At 38.4% G+C, this 20884-nt stretch overlaps 1 protein-coding gene and 1 long non-coding RNA gene across 4 annotated transcripts in view; both read left to right on the forward strand.

Annotated features, from left to right (window-relative positions):
- The window catches only part of LOC105397812 (venom peptide isomerase heavy chain), a 90872-nt gene that overhangs the window by 44243 nt on the left and 25745 nt on the right, over positions 1–20884 (forward strand). For 2 of the 3 annotated variants that reach the window (XM_048629643.1, XM_048629644.1), the window contains exon 2: positions 16666–16799. In XM_048629643.1, the coding sequence (XP_048485600.1) occupies positions 16666–16799 (134 nt within the window). Of the gene's footprint in view, positions 1–15848; positions 16071–16665; positions 16800–20884 lie in introns of those variants that run through there. The other variant, XM_048629645.1, reaches the window with a different exon arrangement.
- LOC125490446 lies at positions 317–1517 on the forward strand. The gene is made up of 2 exons (XR_007267681.1): positions 317–527; positions 614–1517. It is a non-coding gene; the product is annotated as an uncharacterized LOC125490446 (long non-coding RNA).

The following is a 20884-nucleotide window of genomic DNA, read 5'->3' on the forward strand; positions in this document are numbered from 1 at the left end:
AACTATTACTCAATTTACTGTAACCTAAACACACTTTATCCACATCCACCGCCAGCGCACTGAGATGAGAAGAGATCCTGCAACACAAACATAGTTTCTCAGAACATGAACTTATTGATATGTAATGAATATAAACAAAAAACACAGAGCAAAAAGGTGAGTAATTTCATTTATATCATGTGGCAACATTATACAGATGCGATCACATGACTTAAATCTGTCAGTGTCACTGTTCCAAACTGTCACTGTCAAAGTCAAAAATAATCAACAAAACAAAAATGCTGCGGGTAGGTAATTTTAAAAGACTGTACTGTGTAATATTAAACATTTTCAAGAAAACGGGGGCAAAAGGGATATTAGCTACAAATACACATAAGAAACAATACAGCAATAAGAACTAAGGTGCTGTGGCATATCAAGAAACTTGAAGTAACTACGTACATAGGTACTTATGAAGTGGACAGCTTGGACTTATTTTTAGTAGGCGGCTTAATACCTACAACAATGTGTACTGGGAAACAAATTAGGTTGGTAAACGATTTACTATAAATCAATAATTTAGAGTCTCACACATTTTTGTGTCCTGTAGCACCTAATTTGGTCTTTTTTGCAGCCCGGTCCAGTGCTGGTCGAGATGCCCCGTCTGCCTGGGTCTGTGTGGGCGCCGGGGTCTGGGCGGGCACCGGTATCGCGTCGAGGTCCTGCCTGGAGTTGAGACGGATCTTGTGACCACCGTCCGGAGACTTGAGGAAGACATTGCCATCCTGTGTCCAGCAGTTTTTCATGCCAAACCGGCGACGGGCTTCAAGGAAGATGTCTCGTCTTCTCGCTGTCAGGAACTCGCAGATGGAGATCGCCGTGCCTTTGAGCACCTTTTTCTTGTCCCACACAAGTGCCCTTGTAGCCCTCTCACTAAACCGGACCAGAATGGGACGTGGTCGGTCTGTCGCTGAATGAGAGCCACTGTGAAGTCGGAAGCACTGTTTTATCTGGGACTGCTTGAAGTCACTGAGACCGAGTTTCTCAACACACACAGCCGTCACAACAGTGGAGGTCTCTTCATCAGGGGAATCACTAACACCACGGAAGAGCAGGAACTTTCGTCTCCCCTGGTTGTCGAGATCATCGGAGACCTGGGCAACAGCTGATATCTGCGTCCTCAGGAGATCGAGTGCTTGGAGCATGCACTCCCTGAAGCTCCGGAAGTCTGCTGCCAGCTGATCCAGGCTGGGAGTGGTGGTGCTGGTGGCGGCCAGGCGAGCATCAAAGGCGGCCAGCCCCTGGCTCATCATGGCCTCCAACTTGTTGATGGCAGCCACTGGGTCGGGTGATGCCTGTGTGGGCTTGCTGTTGGTTCTCTTCTTCATGTTGTGATAGATTTTTGATGTGTCAGCAGTGGATTGGATGAAGTTGTTAATTAAAGTGCATAAGCCAGTATCTTTTGTTTACTTTGATGGAGTAATAAGTAAGTATACTTTTGGTATAAACAGTGTTCAAATAAACGTAAATAAACAAGATATTTTGAATTTATTTAATACGAAAACAAATACACAAGTGTATCCATTGACTACCCTCAAAAAAAAAAAAAAAAAAAAAAAAAAAAAAATCACTCATGTATCTGAGTGTTCTGCTTATGAGACCGTGAAGCGGAATAGGGAAAAGCACAGATTATCGTTTTCTTGATTTCCATGGTAGAAAGGGCGTCATAGCATCTTATTAAGTCATTTTCTGTCACATCTAAGCTGTTTCCAATTAACAATACTAATGTAGTGTTTGCACTGTATTGTCCTGACAAAATTCTATCTACAATTTGGTTATAAGAAGCCCCTGGCATACATATATTAATGACTTTTTGTTTAAGATAGTCATTTAACATGTGACCCATTTTGCTACCTAGCTTATCTGAGAAGACAATTGTCTCATAAGGAGCTTCTCGAAGCAGGCAGGTACTCGGTGTTGAAGACAGGGCAATCTCGGACCGGTCGCACGGTGACGGGCTGCTCGTCGGGACGGCTGGCTCGTCGTTGCAGACTGTAGTAGCTGGCTCGTCGTTGCAGGCTGTACTAGCTGGCTCGTTCACATGAAGAGTGCAGGCTGGTGGCAGCTGAGTGTCAGTTAGTAGGACACTACTCGTCGCGACGGCGGGCTCGTTGTTGCAGGTTGTAGTAGGTGGCTGAATCTCATCAGGGGGGCAGGCAGATGGCAGCTGATGTAGCTGAGTGTCAGTTGGTAGGACAATAAATGTATTCCGTGACAATACTTTAACTATTAATGTATCAAATGAAACTAAGTTTAACTATCAATACTCAATATTTTTTCATCAATGAAGAATAATACAAAACGTGGTAACGTGGGGACAGACACGGCAATGAAAGATTTGGAGGTTTAATTTTTTTTTTTAAATATCCATTAATCCTATTAATAAAATATTTAGTGCTACACATAGATAACTATTTCACTTAACCGGAAAAAAATATTAAAAAATTATAACTTGGTTTTTTAGTACCGATTTCATTGATGCCACTCAATTTTTGACCGCGGGAAATTCACCCTTATGCCCGATTGTACGCTTCACATGCGCAACACCCAGAACCCCAGATGTGTAGGTCTGTTGTTTTTCAAGAAAGGAGACAAATTGCTCTTAAAAACCTATAGACTGATCACACTCTTGACCACGTGAATAAGATGTTTATGTACATTTATAACAGTCATCACGAAACTTGATTTGGTGAATTTCAGCCGCTGGAGCATGCTGGATTTCATGGGAGTTATAGCACCGTAGACCACATACACACAGTTCGGCAGATTATACAGAAGAAGGAAGAATATAATCGGCCTCTGTGCCTAGCTTTCGTAGACTACGAAAATTTTTACTCTGTCGAGATCTGGGCTATTCTGGCATCCTTGCAGATATTATTATGTCAAATAGGTAGATACATCGAGGCGCTGAAGTGCCAAATGACACTGAAACGATTACTGTCGAAGTATAGAACCAGCCACAAGATTTATCCATAGGCAAAGGGGCGTGAGGGAGGAGGACGTAATTTCTCCGATACTGTTCCGTGATGCATTGGAAGATGTATTTAAAACTCTGGATTGGAAAGGACTAGGCATCAATATCAACATTGAAAACATATTGTCATTATATTTTGTTACCAATATGCACATACGTCTTTATGACATGGCGATAATCATTTGAATGCGCCCCAGTGATGTTTATACGCCGTCTATACGCCTCTCTGACATGACGAAATTATTTAAATGCGTCCTACTGATGTTTATACGCCGTCTATACGCCTTTTTGACACGACACAAAATTATTGTTACATCGTATACGCCTTTATGTTATTTATTAATATCTCAAAATCTATTTAACTGAAAATTTCAAAAAAATTACAGAACGTGTATTACCAGTATAGGAATCGATTGGAATGAAAAACGCAAAACCGATTTTTTGCGCATACGCCCCTCTGGCATGAAGCCCGCGAAATAAAAAATATAATTACAAACAAACAAAAAACCCGACTGCACGCTAAAAACATGAAAGCAAGTCCCAATGTTAATGGAAAGTATCGTAGGCGGGGACCAGCAGAGGGTTCACCATTTAGCTGAATGTTACTTAGAAAACGGCCTTGAGTGGCGGTCAATTTGGTCCCCACCTACGATACTTTCCATTAAGATTTTTGTTTGTTTATAATTTGTTTAGTATATACCGCTTTTTTAATACCTGTAACTAAGTACATTTTTTGGTAGCAGCATAATATTTTTTCTTATTTTTAGGGTTTCGTACCTCAAAAGGAAAAAAACAACCGTTATAGGATCTCTTTGTTGTCCGTCTGTCTGACTGACTGTCTGTCACCGCCCTTTTTATCAGAAACGCGTAAAGATATCAAGCTAATATTTCGCATAGATGGGGAGTACCCCAAAAAAAATAATTGTGGTACTCCCTGTCTCATACAAGTAAATTGGGGCTGATATTTTTTCCGGTTATTTTGATGGTGTGGGTAGGGTATCGTTGAATAGGTCTTTTAATATAATAGGTATAAAAAAGGTTAAAATATAATTATTTTGGTTTTACCCTTAAATTTGGGGATTACATCATAGGCAAAACCTAATTTAAAAAAATGATTTCAATAGATGGCGTGATTTTATGTTGGGTAAATCAGAATAAGTAGTGATGATATCTCAGAATAAAAATGGTTAATGGTGCTATTCCGCTTAGCACCGAAACCGATGGGACACTAGTGAAAAGTGGTCATGGAAATGCACCAGGGTAGACCCTGCTCCTAGAACAAGGTATGAGTTTGTGATGTGTGCCACCGTGTTACTGCCCTCATCAGATCCTGACGAGACCATACCTCAACCAGCACCATGAGACTGTATTTTTGAATTGCTGTTTAAAACTGTGTGTTAAATAGAAAAACATTGTTAGACTGTGCTATGAAGTGTTCCGTAAGAAATTGTGGGCTATGCCGAAGCAAAAACAGGCCGAACCTTACATTTCATCGGTAAGTTGTAACATTATTGAATGTGCTCAAAACATCGTATCTAAATCTTATTATTAAATGTAAGAAACCCATGTACTTTGAATACTATAAATCCTGCGTTTTAAATGCCCCAATTACCTCGATTTTACATTCACATCGGGAGTCTAAATGTTGTCGCTAGTGTTGGGCCTTGTCATATCGATATTTTTTTTTTCATTAGTTATCACGGTTAATTAAATAAAACATTTTTTCCTGGTTTTAGTTTACCAAGAAACAAATCCAAACAAAAGAAATGGTCGGAAAATATTGGTCGTGAAAATATTACACCAGGCACTAAAGATATTTATGCTGCTCGTTGCACTTTGCAGACCATGCATTCAACAAGACCCTCAATATTGTCAGATTGAGAGATGATGCAGTACCAACAATATTTACTATAGTATGAAGTTTTTGATTATACCAATTATTGTAATAATTAAAGAAAAAAATATGTCTATAGTGAATCCAAGATAATTCTTTGAGCATAAAAGAAATAAGTACACCATAGCTACAATAAATAGTTTAATTCTTTAAAAAAGCCATTATTACTAGTTAGTATTTCATTGGTTCATAAATCGTACTGACAATAATTATTTATTATTCCGCGGCACATCTAAAATATAGACACATAAATTATATTATAAAACTTGGGTTTATTAGTAGAATTAAGATCATAATCCAGATATTTTACTATCTTCAAAGAAGTTAGTTAATTTTAACTGCTGTAAGTGTTCTATTACATTACATTTTATTTTCTCTTCAGCTAAATCATTCCTCCCAACCAGCATTGATTGCAAGCCCTCGCTCCAGCACAGCACCCCCTCATTGTTGAGCATAGAGAATATTATGGGTTGTCCACAACCATCCACCAGCTCATGTGATGTGAAGCGACAAGAAGACAATTTTGTCAATGCAAACAGTGCTCTTTCCATAGTTGCTAATTGGTTCACTGTAAATAATTTAGCTCTTAACTCCAAGAAAACGAAATGTATTAAATTCAATTTGCCTAATGTAAGACAAGTAGAGACAAATTTGACATTAAATAACGATAAGCTACAGTTAGTAAATGAAACTGTATTCCTGGGTATTACAATTGACTCAAAGTTCTAATGGGGACCCCACATTGAGAGGATAGCCGGCAGATTGAGTTCTGCAGCTTATGCGGTTAGATCCATTAGATAGTTAACAGATGTAGCTACAGCCAAGCTTGTGTATTTTTGTTATTTTCATAGTGTTATGTCTTACGGAATTCTATTGTGGGGACGAGCGGCTGATATTAATCTTATAATAAATTAAACTACATATTTCTCAAAACTGGTTTATTCTTTTAATTTTGATGTATTACTTTTCATAATGACAACCGAAAGGTGCTGTGGTTAGTACACTGATTAATGCGCTGAATTCCAGTTTAAAGTCCCTTCCTAAGCTTATACCATTTCCCACGACACTGGTTCTCTGCGGGTTGGTAGGTTCACACATCAAAATGTTTTCCTTCACCGTAAGAGCGATGGTATACATTGTACTTAAATTCAAAGAACAAGATACATGTCAGGGGCAGGAATCGAACCCGCATCTCTGGGGTGAGAAGCGGGCCTTTACCCTAATGAGCTACCACTGCTACAATATTGAGGAGTTGTGGTTGGTGCTCACCCCGACTGAGCTACCACCACTCCTCAATATTATGACATAATATTATAATTACCTATATTAAATTAATTTTTGCAACCAAGATAGGTATGTAAAAAAATATCGATACTTAAATCATTCACTGCATTTATCGATACCTAAGTTATCGACTAAACGCAGTTGTATACATCCCTAATCCGCCATTTTAGTATTCCGATTTGTTTACTTAGGTATGCAGGAAAAGTACATCTTTAGGGCAAGTCCATTTGATCGTTGGTCAGAGGATCAAATCCTGAATCCGGATATTCTTTGAATTGAAGCTGTCATTTTAGTATGTAAACAAATCATTTTCTATGAAACGAACGCTTTGCCTTATTAAATTGAGTCTAGTGAAAATTGAGACTGCAACTAGTTTTTATAAATCGGTGGGCCTTTCTCAGGCGCGGATCCACCCATATGGGCAAGATGGGCATGCCCATAACCTAAATGACTTGCCATATCACACCATGGGAATTTAATATTATAATTTAGTTATTTTATCACTTTGGCCGTTTTTTATTTATGTTGGTGGTGATAATTTCAGGTTATGCTATATAGATACTTCAATATTTATTTCCACCTCCAAAGGAGGGCTTGTTGATAAATAATTCTAACTGACTTAACTCTATAAACCCTAGGTATTCGTATGTAATATCCCGTAATCTGATCCTCACGTCACAGGCTTGCCTAGTGTGAGAATCGCAGTGTTTCAAATGTTAAATGTGTATTAGTTAAATTAATAAATTTGAAATTTGAAATTCAAAACCCATTTAAAAAGGGGACGCTTTAATTTTAACTTTGTATTAATATATCTCGTGACTGGGGGGTTTGATCCACATTTTTAGTGTAATAGGCAATTTTGTTGTATTTAAAAATACCTTTTTAACGATACCCGATTGAATCTACCCTGATTGAATATATTTTTTTCAAATTTACTTTTTGCTTCATGAGAGGGGGGGTAAAAAAATATAATTTTTCGACAATTATAACAAATTTTTGGATTATCATTATACCTACATCTATCCACCAATTTTAATTCGTGGCAATCTGTGCAGAAACGGCGGAGAACGAACCAGGACAAACATGAAGAAACTATAAGGGTTCCTAGTAGACTTACGGAACCCTAAAAAAATTTAAAATCTGGGTTTTCAGCCATAACTTAACGCGAGGTCATAAAAAATGCTGCAAACTTAGAATTATAATATGAGAAGGATCCCAAACAACATAAGTATAAAAAAATCAGGGGTACTATAATTTCTGCAATTTAGATAGGTATACTGAACTTTTCTTAAATTAGTAAGTCAATACCTATTCCCGCTTGCATCGCTTTGCTTTAAAAAGTTTTCTCTTGGGAATTCTGCATAAAAAGTAACCTGAATTTAAGTTCAGGGTGTCAGTTTTCTCGTGAAAGATTAACAAACTTAACAACTTTAGCCTTAATATAAGAATATAGAAAGTAGATAGGTAAAAGAATTAAAAACTATCTCATAAAAATTACCACTCTTCAAAAGGCACGGACATAAAGTCTGTGGAGTGATAATCATTTATAAAAAAAAAAGCCTTAATATAACACTCACGAGAGTGATGAGCAATAGAAAAGTTCCACTTACAAAATTTCATCACTAAACTACGTATTTTTAGGGTACCGTACCTCAAAATAAAAAAAAGGAACCTATATGATCACTTTGTTGTCCGTCTGTCTGTCTATCACCACCCTTTTACTCAGAAACGGGTAAAGATGTCAAGCTGATATTTCGCATAGATATACAAATTTATGGTCCCGAGTAGTCCCGACAAAGTAGTAAAATAAAATAAATTTTTTTGGGTCCTCCCATACACGTAACGTGGGCATGATATTTTTTCCCCGTTATTTCGATAGTTTGAGGTATCGCTGATTAGGTCTTTTAAAAATATTATAGGTACCTATGCTCAAACCATTTTCGACTCAGTGATTGGTTTAAGACATATTAAGCTTCAAAGTGGTACTTTTTGTTAGACTCAAGTGTGTCCTCCCCACCTGCTGGCTAAATATGGTTGGTCCAAAAAATATGAAAAAAATCACGGATGTAGTACTATATGACGAAATTAAAAGGAAAACTATCTCAGTTAAGTAGACTTGTACGCAAGTCTAACTCGCACTTGGCCAGTTTTTTTTAATTATACTTATTTTGATCAAATATTTTAAATCTTAGTTGGTTATACTCGTATTCTGATGCGCTGTTAAATTACCTCAATATTGAGCGAGTCTTTTCCGTTTGTATTTCATAAAAAAAAATAGGACATCTGAAACACTGCAAAACATGTTTTGGCAAGAAAGGACTTAAATAGCTGTAGCTTAAAAAGCTCTTTCAAATTGCTATATGTATTCTATTCTATTCTGTCTGGGGGTGTAAGTACCAGCCTATTGTAAAATAAATAAAATAAAGTTGTTAAAAATGTTAGTCCGGAGGGCTTGGGATGCAAAATTTGCATTTAGCGTAAGTAACCATTACATCATCACTACCAACATACAAAAAATCAGCTATCAGTAGCTCAAGGCGAGGTAAACTAGTCTTTTTTAGACTTGCCCATCACCTATTTTGAGGTCTGGATCCGCGCCTGGCCTTTCTGGCCTACTACCCCGGTAGAGGGGAACGTCTGCCTATTTCGTCTCCAGACCATTCATACTCAATGCACCTCGGTGACAAAATTTTTTCATTACAGTACATTTTAACATTCAGGCCTAACCACCCGGAAGGGAAAGACTATAGATCGACTTTTTCGTGCGCGACCCTCCTTGCGGGGTAAAAGAGGTGGCGGGGGCGAGGTAGCATGACATTTTAGAACACGACTACACACGGAGAAAAGTTTGCCCGAATAAATCTCACGATGACTTGTAACTACACTCACAGGCAATGAAAAAGTTCCAGTAAGAAAAGCACCACATTACTCCCAAACAAAAAAAAAATGGGACCCCCCCTGAGACACCTTAATAAAAAGAAATAACATTTAAATGGTTACATGGCATCCATGGTAGGTGCGAACCTGTGTTATGGACGCCAGTTTCCTCTTGACAGGGTTATACAAAGTTAGGCGTCTTAAAGGTATAAGTAAGAAAAAATTAAATTAAACACTGTATTTGCTGGGATTAGTGTATAGGTACCTATAAGTAAATAATTAATTATAAGTTAGTAATTAGGTGAGCTGGTATTATTTAGACATTAAAAGAAGATATTCTGTTTCATTATAATCTAGCGTCAAAACGTGGTTCATGAGAGCTTTTTTACAGGTTGAGTAGGTCATGGGATAAAATTTAATCAATTTGTTCAGCTTATTATAAAGAAATGGAGCAAGGAAGTAATGTTGTTTTTGAATGTAGCTTGTACGGGTTTGGGGAACATTACAAACTTTGTAGTTACGTCGGACAGTATCAAATAATAATTTATTAAATTGTACGCGTAGATGGTACTTGACTATGGTGTGATGAATAAAAGTTTGTCGGACTGTTAGGACTTTACACACAGAATATAATAGTTAAGTCGGATACCTAAAAGGTTTGGACGTCATAACTTTAAGAACCGATCTTTGTGCCCGTTCTAGATGTATCAGAAAAGTCTTGCAACATCCACCCCACACAGAAATGCAATAGTTTATTAAGGAGTGGCAAAGAGCATAGTAAACCATATTTTAAACTTTCAAATCAGCTATGCCACGCTTAAACACCCAAATCACTTTACGAACACGTGAGGTCGTCAAATCTACATGTGGTTTCCAACGGAGCTTGTCATCCATGATTATTCCCAAGTATTTTATTTGTTCAGCACGTGAGATTTCTGGACAGTCACAGATTGTTCTTTCAGATTCGCAACAATTATGGAGTCTCAATCTCAGTGACAAATCCGGTGGCGGCCCTGTATTGTTACGAATAGAGAAAGCAAGGTACTTTGTTTTATCCATGTTCAGCGATAAAAGATTGGAGTCTAGCCAGTACGCTACTTTCATTAGCCCCTTTTCCGCCAGGTAATAAGCCTCTTCCCAAGTCTCTCCATGGAAAACCAGTGCTGTGTCGTCAGCAAAGCAGTTGGTTGTTCCTTTTTCCAAATCGATCTGGCATATGTCGTTAATATATATAAGGAAAAGACTTGGGCCAAGGATACTTCCCTGAGTGATGCCAAATGTAACGGGGGCATCTGAGCTAATTTGGCTACCAATCTTTACTCGCTGAACTCTATTAGTCAGGTAGTTTCTGAAAATCTCAAGCGGTGGGCCACGAATACCAATTCTCTCCATTTTGATCAATAGGCTGGGTATATGGACAGTATCAAATGCCTTTCTTAGGTTAAGGAAGATACTAAGGCATTTTTGTTTCATATAAACTTTAGAGACCACATGATCAACTAAGTGGTTAATTGCATCTTCGGTTGATCTGCCTCTTCTAAAGCCAAACTCGCAACTGGATATGAGATTATTATCCTCCAGGAATTTCATTAATCTGCAGTTCAGAATTTTTTCCAAAATTTTTGAGAGAGCAGGAAGTACAGATATTGGCCTATAATTATTGATACTGTCTATATCTCCACCTTTGTGAATTGGGTGTATAAGTGATCGCTTGAAAACGTCAGGGAATATGCCAGTCTCTAGAGCAAGGTTACATATTTTTGTAAGTGGTGGTACTATTGCATGTGTAGCCATTTTCAATAATTTTGGTGGAATATTGTCCCAGCCTGTCGCACTTTCAGATTTAAGATTCCAGCCAAGATGATAGCCTCTACTTCATCCTCAGATGTGTTTAAAAGAGCAAAACTTTTAGGCGAAAAAGGTGGTGGTTTGAATGGGACAAAATTATCAGTCCGGTTTTCAGTAATTTTTTTGCCAAGTTGTTTTCCTATGGTACTGAAAAATATATTGACAGATTCAACGGACTTATCCTCGCTAGCTTCAATACGTAATAAATTATCCGATATATTCTTAACTTTAGCCGAATTAGTAATTTTTTTAATAGCATTCCATGTTGATTTCGAATTTTTAGATGCTTTCTCTATTTCAGATTGCTCATAAGTAGTCTTGAGTTTTTTCAGAATTTTGTTACAATAGTTCCTGTATCTATGATATGTTACTTTAAGAACTTCGTTGTTTGGTGTCTTTTTAAGTTTGAAGTGCATGCGATCCCTATTGCGAATGCATCTCAAGATTCCTACAGTGATCCATGGTTTGATGGTTCTCCTATTGGACGGAATGGATAAAAATTAAAGTCAATAAATGTTTGTTTTTTTAAATAAGGTGTAAAAAACGCAAAATATGTTTTATAAGAGTTTGGTAAGTTTTTTCTTAGCTATTTTTGTTCATCTATGTTGCCACGGCTGACCCCACCACCTATTTTACTTTTACTCATTCCAACATGACTTACCCCTTAATAAATTCAGTCAGATAAATTTCCTTCAAACAATTTTACATCGAGGTCGTTTTGTACTAAAATAGCAATAACTTTTTTGTTAATTGAAACAATAGCAACGTTTCATACCATTTTGGAAACTGCATTAAATGAGCAATCTTTTCAAATAAGGTGCCAGGTTTGCGTGGTATATTTTTTTTACAGTATGTAGAGTCAAAGTTGTTAATAAAAAAATACGATTACCTTTTATGACTTTGAAAACCGTGTTTTTTTTAAACATACAGCATTACTCGATATTTTTTTGACTGCGATCAATAGCAGGGCTATACAGGGTGATGCAACACCAAACAAATTCTAACAATATGGATTTTTGTACCGGCAGCACGCAAAAAACTGATCCAAGGTGTCGATTTTCAGCAAATTCATAAAAGTGTCAATATCTCGAAAATTATCGAGTTTTTACTAAGGTCATATTGTGATATTCTGGCCTCTCATGAGCTGACCTATCCGCCCTTTAAGGGATGACGTTGACTTTTGGGACACCCTGTATACCTATAATAATATAAACACACAATAACTGAGGTGCATAAAAATATGAACTTTCTTCTGTACTACCCTGCTGAGATAATGAGCCCGAACCAGTGATTTAAATACTGCTCGGCTGGGAGCCTTCCTCATAGATTCAGAGAGGTCATTCCAGTCGGACAGCTGTAACGGAGAAGGAATTAAGCATAATACCTAAATGATGTAGTGGTAAGGACAACAAAATATTATGGTAGGAGCGGAGGTGTCTGCTATGGGTATCTGATAGAAAGTTGAACATAGATTTAAGGTTCATTTTTGTTTGTGTTTTTTTCCGTATCTCAAAGTACAGTCGACAGAAAATGTTTATGGTTTTCTTAATTGATTGCATATATATGTATATATGCACTCATGACTGTAATCCCCGAAGGGGTAGTCAGAGGTGGCTCACAAGCGAGCCACCCACTTTTCACAGCACATTTGTACTCACTTGAATCGCCGTTTTGGAATAAGTACATTGCACACAGGATACACATCTAGAATCTAGATTTGCAGGTTTTCTCACGATGTTTTCCACCACCGTAAGAGCACCTGGTATTATAGATGATCAAACGAACTTCTAAAGCGAAGTTCGATCATTATTATATGAGTCGCTTCATTTGAAGATATAATATACCAGGTAGTCCCTTTAACCTACAGGCAACATCGCACGTTCTTTAAAGAGTAACTAAACGATACTCGATTTAAAAAATAAAACTGCTTTTCCGGTTCCGCTCCTCGTCCGAGTGTCACCTTTGACAGTTCGTCATTTTCTTTAGAGCTTTTTATATCACAAAACTTTCGTTAGGGCTGTAATCACAATGTGTCTTGTGATTCACAGAATGGGTTGGGGGGGTCCTTATATCTTCAAATGAAGCGACTCATATAATAATGATCGAACTTCGCTTTAGAAGTTCGTTTGATCATCTATTATATTTCGTCGCTTCATTCTTCAGATATAATATACCAGGTAGATATTCAGAGATAAAGTTTTGTGTCCTAACTAGAGAGATACAGGGAATAGGATGCTTGCTTATTATGTAAATAATAATAAAATAACACATGTGTTTTTATAAAGTAGAAAACTTTTATTTTGCAATCATAACAAAACAAACAAGGACTAGTCCCTTAATTAACATCAACAATCAGTTTATGATTTACGCAACTATGTATAATAATAATTCGTAAGCTAAATCAAATTATTTACAACCATCGAGCCTTATAGGGTCTTATTAATTAATTTGGCAAAACAACTGCCTTGGCAAAGCCGCTTTCGTCTATAATAGGCCTATTGTAGAAACGAGCGAATGCTGTTGATGAGCTGGTCCAGCCTGCCGTTTTCCTAATCGTATCGACACTTACACCAGCGGCGAGCGCAGCCGACGTGGCCGCGTGTCGCGTGCTGTGAGCGCTATAAGTGCCTACGTCTACGCCGCTCTCTGACAATACCTGTTTGATCCAGCGGCTGATGGTCTGCGCTGTAGCTGCCTTATGTGGTGATTTAAGGGTCAAGAACAGGTTTCCCACATTCGAAGCCCTCATATTTTTGGTAACAAAAATATAATCGTTGAGGGTTGAAGCAGGGCATATTTTTAAGTTGTCCTTGAAAAAGGGTAGATACAAAGTAGGTTGATCCCGACCCGGACATGAGGTTTTAATTATGTCTATTATGGCTATCTTTACACCGTTACCAGTTATTGAAATATTCTCAATTTTTATTAAAGATAATGTTTGCACCCTATGTGCTGTAGTAAGTGCCAATAGAATAGCAAGTTTCTTTGTGATGTCTTCTAATCTTAATTCTAAATTTGGATACCAATTTGAAACATAATTGAGTACTATTTGTGGGTCCCAAGTGGACGTGTATTTAGGAACACTTGGTTTGAGCTTATAAGCTCCCTTTAATAATCGCTTTATGCTGTCGTCTGAACCAATTTTATCATTTAAAAATAAGGACAATGCTGACCGGTGACTATTGAGAGAGCCATATGAACAACCTTTACTGAACTGTTCTGTTAGAAAAGATAGTATAAACGGTATGGAGTTAGTATAAACTGTGGTATTGTGAGCAGCGCAATATTCCCACCAGAGCCTAAGAGTGACGCTGTACTGTTTGATGGTGTTGTCAGAGAGTGACGCCAGCATGAGGTAATTTTTTAATAAATTGTCCTTTTCTTCTTTTTGCAATCCCTTCTTTAACAAAGGAGTCCAGAGATTGGCTAGGCTACTATGGATATTTTCACCAAACTCAGCTGTGTCGGACGTAGAAGCCCCTAGCGCTGACATCAATTCCGGATCCAGATCCATGCAGCTGGGGACAGAGTCTACAGCGTTGTGGGTCGCCTCGGGCATCACGTCGGGGATCTGGACGGCGGCGGCGAGGGGGGCGGCCTCGTCCGGGGCGCCCGCGGGCGACGGCATGGCCTGCGCAGGCTCCGCGTCCAGTGCGGGCTCCGCGCTCTCAAGTGAGGCGGGGGCTGCCGCTGGGGGATGCTCGTCTTCCCACTGATCAGCTAGGCCAGTTTCAGGTTCAATTTGAACCGTGCCAGCCTCTAAAAAGACGAAATAAGTTCATTTTAATTATTTTTTCCAATGTAATAACTTGAGGGTAGATCGATATTGTTCGAAAATAATAAGGACAAATTTATGTTTCGCTAATATTACGACGTGTACGGAACGTGCATACCTATTTTAGGTTTCACGTATTTGTACTGATTGGTCATGCATGACCCATAATCATCTCGCAGATGATTATGTTATCGCAATTGCTTCGAAAACAATCCCGATTTTATAATAGATATTTCACTTTAACACTTGAAATTAGCACTTTTCTATATAAAAAAAATAACACTTTACTAACCTTCGTTAATTTCATCGTCCGAAGAAACTATAGATCGTGCTATTCGACGTCGATTCTTCTCAGTATTACTCTTCTGTCTTTCCTGTATCTTTCGTATTTTTCTTTCGTAACGTTCTAACTTTTCTTGAGCACTGCGCTTCGGCATTTTTGCGGGAGCGCGTGCGTCTGTTGCCTCGCACGAAAAAGGAATGACGAACTGTCAAAGGTGACACTCGGACGAGGAGCGGAACCGGAAAAGCAGTTTTATTTTTTAAATCGAGTATCGTTTAGTTACTCTTTAAAGAACGTGCGATGTTGCCTGTAGGTTAAAGGGACTACCTGGTATATTATATCTGAAGAATGAAGCGACGAAATATAATTGTACTTAAACTCCTTAATTGAAAACACAATTGAAAGAATTCATTGGTACAGGCCAGGATTTGAACCCACGGCCTCTCGATTGAGAGGACAAGGCCTTATCCATTACGCCACCACCGCTTTTACTTTAATAGTATTTTTAATAGTACTTCTATAACTCTAGTAACTCAGACAACGCCAACTGTTTCTCCAAGGTTTCTCCAATAATGTAAACTTTTTTTTAACAAACGCCTAAACGCCTCAATGATGCCTCAATGCAAGGTCTAAGCAAGGTCTAAGTCCTTGCTTCCATAGGTCTAGTAGGTCTATGCTTCCGTCTATGGTAGAATGTATAATATTCTTTTATTCTTTGCATTTCATTTTGGGGAGATTTTGTGATTTTGTGGTAAATGCCAACCTTAGAACAAGGCGTACTCGAGTGTAAACAGCACAGAGAAAAAAACACAAACAAATATAGTACCTATCAAACTCAGCTATCAAAAGAAGAAAATGAATTTTAATTCATCCATAGAATATGTATGTTGAAAATATGTATTATTTGAAATCATTTTATATTATTTTAAGTCTTTCGTTTAGCTTAGAACTATTAAGAGCACAAAACCTCAATATGACCACTAAGACGCGTCTAAATGAAAGTAAGGAGCTGCTAGCGAATGAGGTGAATGACGAACAAATTACTCGACGAGTGTTAAATGGAGTTGAAGCCAGGCTCGGGCAAGTACCATTCTATGTAAGTTATATTATAGTTCTTATAGTCACATCATCACGATCCATCATGTCCCCACTGCTGGGGCACGAGTATCCTTGCAATGAAGGAAGGTTTTGAGGCCTAGTCCACCACGCTGACCTAGTGCGGGTTGGTGGACCCCAACACAAGCAAACTTGTGCTGTGAGAGTTGTCGGGTAAGTTGGCAACCCCACTGTGAGATGTTTTCAAGCCGCCCGAAGGCCTCTGTCCAGGCTTAACGACTGCTGCCAAAGCAGCAACCGGGACCCACGGAAGCCGTGCCGTCCGAAGCACGGAAGCGTCCAGAAATGAACCACTTGAAATCGGTCACCCGTCCAATGGCTGACCGTGCCATGTGTTGCTGAACCTCAGTGATCAGTAACGATCACTGACGGTAGCTCGACTACGGACGCTTCAGACACACTTTCCATTGGCCCAACTAAATGTTCTGTTTATAATTTTACAAAGTTAACCCTGAGTTACTTACCTCTGCGTTTATATTTTTAACGCTGTGTTCCGGGCAAGCGAGCCTTACATTGTTTACCTTTTGTGCCAAGAACGAAATAATACAGTATATTATTATGCTGGTGCTCAACAGGTGGCACTCAAGAGAGGCTGGTGGTTGGACGGGGTGTTCAACTACGTTACATACTGCGGGGGCACCCTCGTGGCTCCAGCCAAGATTATCACGGCGGCGCACTGCTTCATCGAGATGAAGCCAATGATTTGCGAGTACTAAACTTACCCCCTTATTATAAAATGAAGACTAAACATAGTTCCGGTTTAAAGCCGGCTTTAGACTTGATTTGTTCATCAAAACTAGATTTACCTTTAAATAGCGAATTCATCGAACATCTTTTTCCAAATAGATACCCTGTATTATATTTACCTGGTCAATAGGTTTAAAAAAAAGTTAAGTGTACGTAAACATTATGTGTACTTAGGTAATATAATAATAATATGTTCATCTTATTAATGCTTTGTAGGGTTTTTTGTAAGTCTACTAGGAACCCTTATAGTTTCGTCATGTCTGTCCGTCCGTCCGTCTGTCCTGTCTCTTTCTCCGCCGTTTCAGCACCGATTGCCACGAAAATTGGTGGAGATGTGTATAATGATAATCCAAAAAATTGTTTTGAAAATTATCGAAGTATAATTATTTTTTACACCCCCCCTCCCATATAGCGAAAACTTGATTAACTACCTCATCGTGTAGGGTATCGCTTAAAAAATCTTTAAATACAAAAAAAATGCATGAAACTATGTGGATCAAACCCAGTCTCGAGATATATTAATACAAAGTTAAAATTAGAGCGTCCCCCCCTTAACTTACACATGCATATGCACTCACGACTGTAATCCCCGAAAGGGTAGTCAGAGGTTTGAGAGATTGTAAAGGAGATTTACTCAGTACTCACGTGATAGGTTGCAAATTACATATCACCGTTTTGGGATAAGTACAATGCACTTAGGATACACATCTAGGAATCTAGATGTGCAGGTTTCATTATTGTACTTAAAATCCTTAATTGAAAACACAATTGAAAGAATTCATTGGTACAGGTCAGGATTTGAACCCACGGCCTCTCGATTGAGAGGACGAGGCCTTATCCACTACGCCACCAATACTCGCATGAGCAAACAACCGTTACGTATGGATGCTGGTTTATTACTGATTGTGCACGGGAGCCTACCCACATATATGTGCATATCATTACATCCAAAATACTAAGGTGTTGATTTTCCGCGTGCCGATGTGTGATGTCCTGTCAATCAAAACCAGTCACAGTTTCATTGGATTCGCTATCCTTTTCTATCTTGCCAAATTTCCGTAAGGGATTTTCTTCTCCCTCGCTCGCTTTGTTGGTCTATACGCCAGTATATACTAAGTCTATGGTACATATACATCAAAAACCAACTTTACTTACCAGACTTAATCAAAATCTCAATACTTATGTCAAAAAAGCATTAATAAGATGGACATAGTATAACCCATGAAGCCGTAATTTGTGTCCACTCAGAGTACAAAAAAACATTGCTGGTGCCACCCTATTCAGGGTAAAATTTTATAAGGTCACTTGAAGTAATTTTCTTTCTACATTATTAAGAGTACTTAAGTACTTCCCACTTAAGTACTCTTAATAATGTAGAAAGAAAATTATAATAATAAAAAAAACATTTCTTTTTTTTAACACTCGGTAATAGCACCGGATAAAATCTGTGACGACCGGATGGTGCAGCGGTTAGCAACGCTGACTCTTGTACCGAAGGTCCCGGGTTCGATTCCCGGCCGGGGCAGATATTTGTTCTTCTTGGATGTGCCCGTAAAATGGCAATAGGCCCGCCCCCTATAACATTGGGACTAACATAAACACTGGCGAAAAGTGGGTGCAGCAATGCACCTCTGCCTACCCCGCAAGGGAGTACATTAGTACAAGGTGTGAGTGTTTATATATAAACTATATATCTGTGAAAGTTGCGCCTGTACTTTTAGGTAAGATTTCATTGTTTTCGTTTTATGTTAAAGGGATTGCATCCTATAATTATATTATTGACCCTACCAATCGATGCAGCAAATAAAGCCGGGTCGGGCAAATGATACATGTCTGGATCCGGCTTAAAAGTGTATTAGGTACGGTCAGCTGCACAAGTAGCTATATACTTTTGTACCTTGTCAAACAAACCGTCAATGATTGAATAGGCAGTTTGTGCCTGCGGCCTGCCTCTGTGGTCTAGTGGTAGAAGCTTCGCTTCATGACCCAGAGGTCCCGGGTTTGATTCCCGGGTGGGACCATCAATTTGTGTTACTAAATTGTGGTTCTAAGTTTGGTTAGGACATAGAAGGCTGACCACCTGATGTCCGGAACAGTGAAACGATCCATGCTGTCGGATGGGCATGTAAAGCAGTCGGTCCTGCGCCTAGCTCTCTCCAGTCGTGTCGGTCAATCCGTCCCATTGGGCTATGAGAGTGATGGAACAGAGAGTGCTCCTGTGTACTGCGCACACACTTGGGCACTATAATCTACTCCAGCGTAGATGGCTGATCTCAATTGAGATTGGCCGCCGTGGTCGAAATTCGACTAGGAGGGCATTAGGCAGTTTGTGAGTTTGACAAGGTAGTGTACAGCTATTTATGCAGCTGACTGTACCTACTTATGTTTTCTTTGAATAACATTTTCTATCTATTCTACATTATAATGAGTACCTACTTATCCTTCATTTCAAAACTCGATTATGTACATGTCGTAGACATCTGGTTGAATCTTCTTTTTGATTGAATCACTATCTCGTTCATTAAATAACGCTATTCAATTGTATGACTAGGCCGAACGTTGATTGAACAAGCGTCACTAAACGTCAAACTAGTTAGCGGATTGTAATATAGCCGTTTGAAAATCGCGGACTTAAAATCAGTCAGATGATTCAAATTTAGTTTGAATGTTTTCCCACTGCGGCGCTAGTAGTCACCAAAACAAGTATGGCGTCAAACAGCTGGCACAGAAAGCTCCTGTATTGATATTTTTTTCAAATAAATAGCTTTTAAGAGTGTTAGTTGTGATAAAATAGGGTGACAGCATAAATTTACCAATTATTAAGCCGCTAGCGGCTACTTTTAAAGAAAAAAATTTAGGCGAAACTGGCAAATTTTATTATGATGAACCACAAAATCAAGGTAGTTATGTACCCCCAAGTATCTCACCCTTAGAACTTTCTGGAACTTTAAATATAAACATAAACAGAGATACTGTAAGCATTGCAACATATTATATTGTTATTGCATCAGCCAGGATGCTGATGGATCATTCCACGAATCTCCAACTTTGTAAAGCATCAACTGTATGGAGTGTAGAGTGATGTATCAGCAGATTGGTCACGTAGGCCACTCTTAGTGTTAAGACTATGTCATTGTATGAGTCAGTATTAAACGGACCTCAAATCGGAACGGTTATGCTCGTCTTTAATTTAAGTTTTTAAAAACCTAATAGCGCGGACCCGCAATTTGACTAGGTATACAGCTGAACATAAAAGAGTAGAGAATCATTGAGGGCGTTGCAATCGAAGTAAGTGGCCACTCTATTATACTATTGAAAACGGACAAAAGTATCAAGATACTTTAGCAGAAAAAATCATAACGAGAAATGTTTTAAATATTTACTAATGATAGAAATCATAAAATGCCACTTTTTCGGGTATGTTAAGAGAAGAAATTAGTAGGGGAGAGGGGGACAGTCTTAAATGAATTTCATGAAATCAACTGTAACTTTTATTTCATTGTGTATTTCATAATGTTTTTTGCGCTAAAACACGTGTTGATTATCCCATTATGTAATTAGGTACTGTAGGAGAAAAGTGCTAGTAACTATCACACATTGATATTTTATTACAGTTTTTTCTTGCTCAGGAAAAAGTTCAAATTTATGTGTCCCATACCCGGCAATTCTTCTAACTGTGCTTACAGATTTTACTGCAACAAATTATTTTATTGATCAGAAAAGCAGTGACTTGCAAATTATTATGACTGGGGAATTTATATCGACTCTTACATTACACATCGCACATGACAATCCGAACCGTCATATCTTGCAAAATCGCAATTTTTTTTATTACAATTTTGCATTCTACAGATCATGCTCTACAATCTGGTAAAACAGTCATCTGTAGCTCATTTCTGGGCCGAGATATGGACCTATACGACTGTCTTGCCTGTTGTGATGCACACGCATTGTCGATGGACAAACAGTCATATTTTAGCCTAATACGCTGACAATGTCTGAAACGCGGGCTCCGGTCGTTTTATCTTAAGTTAAGACAAGTGTAGT

The sequence above is a fragment of the Plutella xylostella genome, chromosome 23, assembly GCF_932276165.1.
Source record: "Plutella xylostella chromosome 23, ilPluXylo3.1, whole genome shotgun sequence".
NCBI lineage: Eukaryota > Metazoa > Arthropoda > Insecta > Lepidoptera > Plutellidae > Plutella > Plutella xylostella.